Below are 9,360 nucleotides of genomic sequence, written 5' to 3'. Positions count from 1 at the left end.
AGCAGCGACCCCAAAGCTGACGTCAGGACCAGCTGCATTGGGTAATGACCCCCTGCTCTGGGGCTGACCAATCAATCAGTGGAGACCTAGACCCTGAAAGGACACACATGGAAAGCTGCTGAATATTCTATTGAGAGCTTCCCCTGGGACCACCCCTAAAATTCCACTCTTAAAATGGAGGACCCAGTGTGCTCGCCCTCCTGGGAGCATGACCCTGCCTTTCCCTTCCTCCTCCTCCCTCCTCCTGGCGTGTTACTATTACCTTCCTCACTCCCAAGCTCCAAGGGCCCTTCCTTTACCTCTATGACTTGTTGCCTAAGCCCATTTCTTCTAGGAATTACTTTTCCTACCTCTGTGATTTACCAAATAAATGTTCTCTTATAGTTTGGGTCTTGGCTTTGAATTCTTTCCTAGCCAGAACTCAAGTACCAAGGTTGCTGAACCCAGGTCCAGTCTGACCCCACCGGTCTAGCATCTGGTGCTGTTCCTGCTGCCTACACTTCCAGCACTTCCCAGGTTTTTGCAGGTGCTATTATAGCTTCCAAAATGCTCTTCTGGCAAAAACAACATTTTTTTGAGGCCCAGCTCAAAGGTTACTTCAGAGCCTTCTGGTGTTCTGTATGCAGTCTGTCCTAGCTCCCAATGTCTGGACTGAATTCTATTACAGCGTTAGGTGTTGAAATCATTTGCTTACAAATCAATGAACATTAAAAGAACTGTTGGCTAAATCCTGTAGTCCTAAAGCCTAGGATTTCTGGGGGCAGAGGATGTTTTAATTGTACAAATCAACATTGTTTTAGGGCTCTTAAGATGTGAAGTACTTTTCCCGGTTAAAAGACTCCCGGGCAGTGGTCTTCCCCTTCCTTTAGGCAGCACGAGTTCACGTTTACCAGTTAACACTGAGAGGTAATGTGGTATAATAATATAATGGTGAAATTCAAGCTCACAAAGGTTTGGAATCCAGGTTTCAGGAAACCAAGGCCTGATTATTTCCAGAGAAGCATGTTTGGAAATTTATTGAGGAGGGGTAATAGATAAATCAGGGCTTGATGAATTTCCAGAGGAAGGTGTTCTAGGCAGATAAAGAACATAATAAGACAAAGTGAAGGGTGGAACAGTGTAACAAGAAGGATCAATAGTGGCCTACTGAGGCCAGCTGGGTAATGAGCAGGCAAGGAATAACAAAATTTGGCCTTAACCAGCTAGCTCAGTTGGTTAGAGCATTGTTTCAATATGCCAAGGTTGCAGGTTTGGTCCCAGGTCAAGGCGCATACAAGAACCAACCAATGAATGCAGGAAAAAGTGGAACAACAAATCGATGGTCCTCTTTCTCTCTAAAATCAATCAGTAAAAAATTATTTAAAAAAAAGGAATAACAGCCCTGTCCAGCGTGGCTCAGTGGCTGGAGCATCGGCGGGTGAACCAAAGGGTTGCGGGCTTGATTCCTGGTCAAGGGCACATTACCTGGGGTTGTAGGTTCGATCTCTGGCCCGTCTGGATACATTTGGGAGGCAACCAGTCCATGTCTCTCCCCTACATTGATGTTTCTCTCTCTTCCCCTTCCCTTCCATTCTAAAAATCAATGGAAAAAATACCCTCAGGTGAGGATTAAAACAAGGAGTAACAAAATTTGATCACGTGGGTTAAGGAAGTTACTTTCTCCTTTGCTATCAAAGAAATAGCAATATTAGAATCAGCCATTGAACCTATAATCCAGGAGATTGCTGTTGGAGTCCCTGCCAGGGCACATGCCTGGGTTGCAGGCTTGATCTCCAGTAGGGGGCGTGCAGGAGGCAGCTGATCAATGACTCTCATCACTGATGTTTCTCTCTCTCCCTCTCCCTTCCTCTCTCTGAAATCAATAAAAAAAACAAAAACCCCATATTAAAAAAAAAAATCTGCCACTGAGTCAGGGAGACCATTGGGAATGGTGGTGATTGTGGTCAAATAGAGCTCTTGCAGATTGTTTTCAAGCAGAAAGCTTGTGCTAGATATTTTTTCAAGTGTTTTTTTTTTAAATGTTGGCAACACATTAAAACTTAAACACACTATCAGTTAACCAGAATCCTCTTTTTGGGCTGAATCAACTTTGTGGCTGCTTGTCTGTAATCTCTGCTTTAGGAATTGATCTAGGCCAAAGTGAGTAGTCTGTGAACTACATGACGTTAATGGGCTCACTAAGTTATAGTAACAAAATGCATATCAGTGGTTTCTGGGGGCTGGATGAGAGGGATTCCTAAGGGGCATGCAGAAACTTCTAGAGGTGATGGATATTTCACTATCTTGACTGAGGTGATGGTTTCATGATTACATATGCCAAAACCTATCAAACTTGTACATTTAAATACATGCCATTTACTGTATGTCAATTATGTTTCAATAAAGCTGATTTTTAAAAACATCTTTATACCAGGAGTAGGCTGTTGTAATTCTTAATTCACTGTTAGGCCACAAGTTTAAACACCCTCTTCTCATTCACTTCAAAAAAATCCAGTCTAGAAAGAATTCCAAAGAAGACAATTTAGAACTTTGCAACAGGTTTTTATTTTTGCTTTATATTCTATTACAGTGTTTGAAACCTAAAGAAATACATTTTCTCTTCAAATTTGGATGTGTATATAAATATCATTTGTCTGGACTCAGCACACTCAATGCCATGGTTTCTTGGCCTATGTATGCTCTGAAATCAAGCTTTGTTGTCTACCCAGGGGCCCTGAGAACACAGTCTTGGAAAACTAAAAGCAAATGAATTTGGAAAGAAAAACCAGTGAGAAAAAGGGTTTGATTCACCTTTGCAGGGTCTGTAGCTGGGAACCCAAGCTACTTTTGAGAGACATCCAGTTTGTCTTGGTTGGCTGGGACCTCACACCCCTTTCACTTCTTTAGTGGTTCAAAGGCAGTTCCCACAAAAGTTGGTTAAAAGAGCCAATACCCAACTATAGGGCCTGAGGCTTCTCATAGAGGAGGACTCTTTAAGGCCATCCTCTGAGTCAGAGGTTCCCAGCCAGTCTCAAGATCTGAGCTTTGACTTCCTTCATTGTCCCCAGGGCATGTCAAGATTTTCTGTCCTCAAACACAGGGGCTGAAAATCTGACCTACACAGGGGAGCAGGGCTAGCATTTAGCAGAGGGGTTCAGGTATATTCTAACATGGACGTCAGCAGTCAGGCTGGCCCAGAAATACTGAGGTAGGCCCAAACTACACACTACACAAACCTTTATACTACTATGCAAACCTTTTTTCTGGGGTGTTCTAGGCCCAAACTTTAATGCTGCCTCTTCTAACTCTCATACCCAGTTTTGGTTCTGCAAATAGCCCAGGCCTGAGGCAAAATGCCCTCAGAGGAAAAATAACAGCTTTAATTCAGACTTGGTTGGTAATGACCTCAAATTCTTCCCTTGCTATGGTCTCAAAATGGGACTGGGGCTGGGAGATAGACAAAAGGATGACTGAATCATTTCTGAAGGCCTTAGCCAAAGAGCAGCTAGTGCCTACAACATGGATCCCCAAAGGGCCAAAATCTGTTAGTTTAACAAAAGAATCCCAAAGTTAATACACTGAAGAAATACTGAACAGGATTGGTCTAGAATCCTAAAAAGGCTAAGGAAGTAACCTACTCTGAGCAATTTCTCATTCTCACACTCACTTCTAAGATAGTCCTATCTGGAAGATGTTGCTACTGGTTATGAGCATTTTCCTGTGGTTCAATGCACTAAGCCTTGCACCCTTCCCCAGCCTGCCAGGGAGGCAGACAGTAGCACACATTCCAGAGGCCCCCAGCCAGCCTGTTTTCCTATAGGTCCCTGGAGAATCTGGCTTCCTGCCTTCAACTGAGAATCTGAGTCCACAAGACGAATCTACAGAGGAATACCCAGGATGATGGACACCAAACTGAGTGAATCTCGGGAGAAGAGATGTGGCCTGAACATATGAGCCGAGGCATTCAAAAAGGGGTATGTGGAATGAGGAAGGAAGCATTGCCAGGCATTCATCTTCCCTTCTAGTTTGCTAGAAACAGGAGTAACTCCAGGATGTAGGGGGAAGGCAGGCAGACATGAGAAAATGGAAACCCATTTCATTCTGAAGACCGTTTTTCCTTTTAGGTGGTTTGGCCTGACAGAAATAGAAAGTCTGTGCCCAAGAGCCTTCTTTTGCTCTTCCTTGACTAAGTATAGTAGCAGCTATAATCTGTGCAGTTCAGCTTCAAAAAATTGGGCTCCTGGGAAGTAGCTTCCAAGGCAAGGAGAGTAGAAGTAGATCTAAGGGTCTTAGGTAATGGGGAACACCAAGGGCCCCTGAAAGCTGAAGTCCTCAATACCTGCTCCTTGGAAGGGTCATTTGTACTCAATGACCCAAGAAACCAGGCTGGCCAGCTGAGGTGGAACCCACATGGTTCTATCAGAAGGTACAGCCAACACCAAGGCTAGGTAGTCACTGGGGATAGCTCAGGACAGAAGGCAGGCTTCTAGGACCAGAGACCCTGTTGGTACTAGATGAACTGGGGATGGGATGCCCAGAGTGGCTGGCAATAAAGAATAGCTGGCACTGTTCAAAACAGTATTTGAATACTTTATCTAAGAAAAAGGCTCCCCGCCTTAATCCACCCCCAGATACCCCAACCCCCACCAGAGATCTTAAAAGTGGATATTTCAGCCATAAGCTAACATACGAAGATTCCAAAAACGTCTTATCAGGCTATTCCCTACAGCAGGCTGGCAGCCCCTCCACCCCTGCAACATCCATTCAGAAATCTACCAGAAAGTCTTTGACCTCACTTAGGCTGGGTCTGGAGTCCAGCTGGGAGCTGCCTATGAAGAGTGGCTGTCAAGCCTGGGTGAAAGAAATATTATTTTGCTTCCCAAGATAGCCAAAGGAGAGGAGAAACACAAATGATGATGCCACTGCCTCTGTGGCTGGAGAACTTCACCTGTTGACTGAAAGGGGGTTAGAGAAAGATAATGGGAAAACGGTCTGAGGAAGACACTACCAAGGGAAAGCTCCTAGAGGCCACTTTTATCTGATGAGAAATCTGTCCTCATGTTGTGCCCTGGGAGACTTCAGCCTTTGAAGTCTTTGGAGAAAACTGGCTTTAAGCAGCAGCCAGAGGATCAAAAGTCTTCCATCTGGCACAGGGCCCAGATTTGAAGGAAAAGTAGATTTTGGAGGAATTGTTGGGACAGCAGGATGTGTATGTCTCACAGTAAGGATTTGGCCCCAAACTCAGGGATTTAACTATTGCTTAAGATGTACAAAGTAGATCCTACTAAAGTGCTTTCCCCTTTGGACAAGGATGGGGGTGGGGGCGAGGGTGGAGTTTTTCTTTGAACTATAGTTTGGTAATGGAGTCAGCGGTCCCAGTGAACAAGCCCTGCCTCGTGCCTACCTGGGAGATTGGGGGTGGAGCCATCATTCCCAAGCTGAAGAGTAGCATCTGACTCACTAGGGTGGTACAACAATGGTGTGACTTTTCAGTGATAAGCTCTAGCCCCAAACCACCTTTCTCAGAAAATGGCTGTGGAGTAGGATCTCCCACTAGAAGGAGGGCAAATTCAAGGCCAATGGCTGACAGTGAGCACCTGAACTTTAGATCTGTAAGCAGAGAGGCATGGACTTCACCTGAGCCAGAGGAGATGCATAGGAATGGGAGCAAGAATGGCACTGTTTCTAGGGAAGGGAAAATACAGCTTGGAGCAGGGCGCCTCTGACTGACTAACCATAGCAGGAAAACAGGGGCAGGGCAGACTGTGCCTTCTCACAATTGGTCTATACTTACTTATCTGATAACTTCCTCCAACCCCCTCCCCAACAACTGGGCTTTACTCTCATATGTAATCCACCAAAGCATAGGCAAGCCATTGTGGCACTGCATTAGCTTTACTCAAAGAGAAAAGAAAAAAAAGACATTAGGATTATAATTGTCACAGGGAAGGGAAAAACCCAAACCAGGTACAAGGATCCCAAACAGGGAAGATATCAGTAACTCTTAAAAAAGTCCCGAGGCTGCTAAGTTTCTGTGAAAATAGGAGAGGCAGCCATGTGTGATAATTTACATGAACAAGGGCTTTGAGACCAAATCTGAGGAGGCAGACTGCTTTCTGGGTTTCCTGACACAAGCAGGATGCTCAGCAGTAAAGATTAGAACGGTAGACTTCAGCACACCCTGGGGTCATCCTTGCTTCCTTCAGGTACTGGGACAATCAGACCGGGCTGACATGCTACAAAAAGGTTCCAGAGCTAAGGTTGGTCCCAGGTGGTGGCCCAGAACCCAAGCAGAGAAGAAAAGGACCAAGCTCAGGCCTCCTGAGTGAGGGAGCTCCCACATTTCTGTTTGGTCTTCCTCACAGTACCCTACTTACAGAAATTACAGACAGTTCTTCCTCTCAAGACCAATTAAGATCGACCTACCTAATATATAGAATATAAAAAAATACAGAACTTTTTGACATTCTCTCCTTTGGAAGTAAAATATACATGATCCAACTATGGAAGAGGAAGAAAGGCCAAAGGTAGAGATCCCTGGCTATCCCAATACATGACACTCTCACTCCAACCTCCTCTGCAACTTATGGGTCACCAGAGCAAGGACTTTCTCCTCAGGAGAAAGGAAGGATCACAGCCCCGTCTCACGCTTAGGAGAAAATACAGCTACCTCAGAGGTTCATTCAACTCCGAGGGGAATTTTCAAGTAAACAAATGAAGTTGGGTCGCACCATTGGAAGGTGGGTAGGAAACATGGGATCAGTAGCGACACATAGGAAGCCCCGTCTGAAAGGCCTGTGCTCCTCCCCTCCACTCCCACTGGTGTACTTGCCCCAGGAAAGTGAGGGGGATCTCCCAAACTAAAGAGGTCTGGGCAGGGGTTAGAGGGAGAAAGGAAAGGGTCTTTTTCTCATAGTGACCTCCCCCTTATCCTCTAGTCCCAGACAATGCTGGCAGCTGGGATTCCTAAAACCAGGAACTCATGGTTCTTGGAAAGAGCAACCTTAATACAAGAAAAATGTGCAAAAGAAAAAAATTAAATAACTCAATCCAAGCATAAAAGATTAATATTCTGTCAGAGCAAGAACACTTTTTTTGGATTTCTCCCCTCCCCTCCCACCCCCCACTCCTGGAATATTCCATCTGCTCAAGTACCCGAGATAAGAGTTACACAGATCAGGGCAGAGAACTGGGAAGGATGAAGGAAGATAAAAGGGAAGGAAGTCACTACTAAAGAAAAAATAAAAATAAAAAAGGTGCAAAATTGATTACCTCAGTCCTCCTTTGTCTACTCCTGGGCTCCTGGGTTAAAGACATATGTGCAGCCAAAATATAGTGTAAGGAAGAAAAACCCAACACGTCCCCTTCTTGTCACAAAACCCAAATATGAGCCTCAGATGGTTCTGTCTGTCCAGAGGGTGCTCCCTCCAGGGAAGGGGGTGGAGTAGGTCAAGAGCACAGTTTCCAGGGCAGCAGAGGTGTGTGGTGGCTGATGGTGGGGGGCTGGTTTCCCGCTCACCAGAGGGCTGCTTTTCCGCTGGTTGGTGGTGCTTCCCATCCCATCCCCTCCCCGGAGGCAGACATTATAGCTGGAAGCCCTCCATGGGGGCCTCAGGCTGCTGGAAGATGAACTGCTGTTGCGTTTCATCCACTTGGGGAGCCAGGCTGCTATCATCATCTTCTACACCAAAGTAGTGCTCAATGAGGTCAAAGGCCTTCTGGTATATCTCCTGGTTCTCATGGCTCTGGAGAAACTCAATTTTATCCAAGCCTATGATGGTAACAAGGAAGAAACGAGAGTCAGCTTTTTAAAGTGCTTTTCTATGGCTCCATGAAACACATCTATTCTTCTTTCCCTGAGGTATGTTGCTGTTTATAAATACAAGTGAAATGATCAGATCTCTTTTTGACCTGAAAAAGGAAAGCCAAGATGTCCCCCCAAACTATATAACCCCAAAGGAAAAACAAAACAAAATGTCAGTTATAAATCAGAGGTTCTAGTCATGATTCTGCTTTTAACTACCTGTGTGACCTGGGCAAATCATTAGCCTCTCTCAATCTCTCAGAGATGAGTCCATCCTGCACTCTTACTAGAACTTGCTAGAAACTCAGCTAAAAATGTCATCCAGTGTCTGATTCTATTATCAATTCAGGAGCTTTCTTTTTGTATCTGTATCATACCTACTTGCTGGCTAGAGCCATCAGAAAGAGAACTGATGATCTACAGCCCCTCACAGGGAGAACTGGTGGGATAGAACCTTGCATTCAATGATGACTGTAAAAAACATACACCCTCACATATGGATACTACTTTGGAGGCCTATAGTCCTGAGACTCTGACCTAGAACCTCTCTACTTAAGGCAGAGATGACACTGGGGAGAGGACACATACCATAGGCTTCTTCAATGAGGCCACAGTAGGGATTGACCCCTGAGCCACTGCGCTTGCTCTCTTGCTCTCCAAGCCGAAGGATGTTCTCTAGTCCATTGAGGGCCACTTGCACAATCTTTGAATCCATCACAGTCAGCAAGTCACACAGGGGTTTGATGCAGCCCAGTGATACCAGGTACCTGGGGACCAGAGACCAGGCAAATTCTAAATTAATGCAGGGCAAGGGAGGTGCTATGATGCCTGTGGGTCTCCCTCATACATGTTAACACACTGAACAATCTACTCTTACAGAGCCTTCATAACCACCCATCTGTATTTCAATCTCTCTACCTTCCCAATGCTAATGGTCTAGGTTCAGCAATTTCAACCTTTTTAATCTCCTGGCACACATAAACTAATTACTAAAATTCTGTGGCACACCAAAATATTTTGCTGATCTGACAAAAAATTAGCTATAGTTTTGATTCATCCACACTGGATGGCTATTGTTGTGTTGGCTATTGTCATTTTTTTATTTGTCAATCTAAGGGAAGAGAGATTAGTGCCCTTGACTAAATAGGTACAGCATATTTCAAAAATTCTTGCGGCACACCAGTGGAAAATCAATGGTCTAGTTCATTTCCATCTAAAAGGCTGCCATAGATTCCTCCTCCTCGTCTCTAATGTCTCCTTGCTGCAATGTTACCATTCTGAACACATTTCCCTGCTTAAAAGTGTGCAGAGTCTAAGTTTTACAGGCACAATACAGACCCTCTACAATCTGGCTCCTACCCACTTCTTCTAGCTTCACTTCCCATCCTTCCCTTCTAAGGATACTACATTCCAGTCAAACATGTAAAGGTCTCCAAGTTTCCGGTTCTTGTACCTTTACTTATGCTTTTTCAATCCTAGAGGACTTTTACAACCCTGGATTTATCCTTCAAAGATTAACTTAATGGCTATCCCCCTTTCTCCTAAAGCTTTATATCTACAGTCATGCGCCGCGTAAC

At 44.8% G+C, this 9,360-nt stretch overlaps 1 protein-coding gene across 2 annotated transcripts in view; it reads right to left on the bottom strand.

The window, feature by feature from the left end:
• Positions 1–2,526: 2,526 nt before the first annotated feature.
• KPNA6 (karyopherin subunit alpha 6) overlaps positions 2,527–9,360 on the bottom strand; it is a 35,998-nt gene continuing 29,164 nt past the window's right edge. For both annotated transcript variants that reach the window (XM_081144024.1, XM_081144025.1), the window contains exons 13-14: positions 8,372–8,550; positions 2,527–7,750 (exon numbers count right to left, since the gene is read on the bottom strand). In XM_081144024.1, coding sequence (XP_081000150.1) covers positions 7,563–7,750; positions 8,372–8,550 — 367 coding nt within the window. In that variant the 3' untranslated portion in view covers positions 2,527–7,562. The remainder of the gene's footprint in view (positions 7,751–8,371; positions 8,551–9,360) is intronic.

The sequence above is a fragment of the Miniopterus schreibersii genome (genome assembly GCF_964146895.1).
Source record: "Miniopterus schreibersii genome assembly, chromosome: 8".
In the NCBI taxonomy this organism is placed as follows: Eukaryota; Metazoa; Chordata; class Mammalia; order Chiroptera; family Miniopteridae; genus Miniopterus; species Miniopterus schreibersii.
Note: the sequence above shows the minus strand (reverse complement) of the source record. Positions and strands in the feature narration are given on the sequence as shown.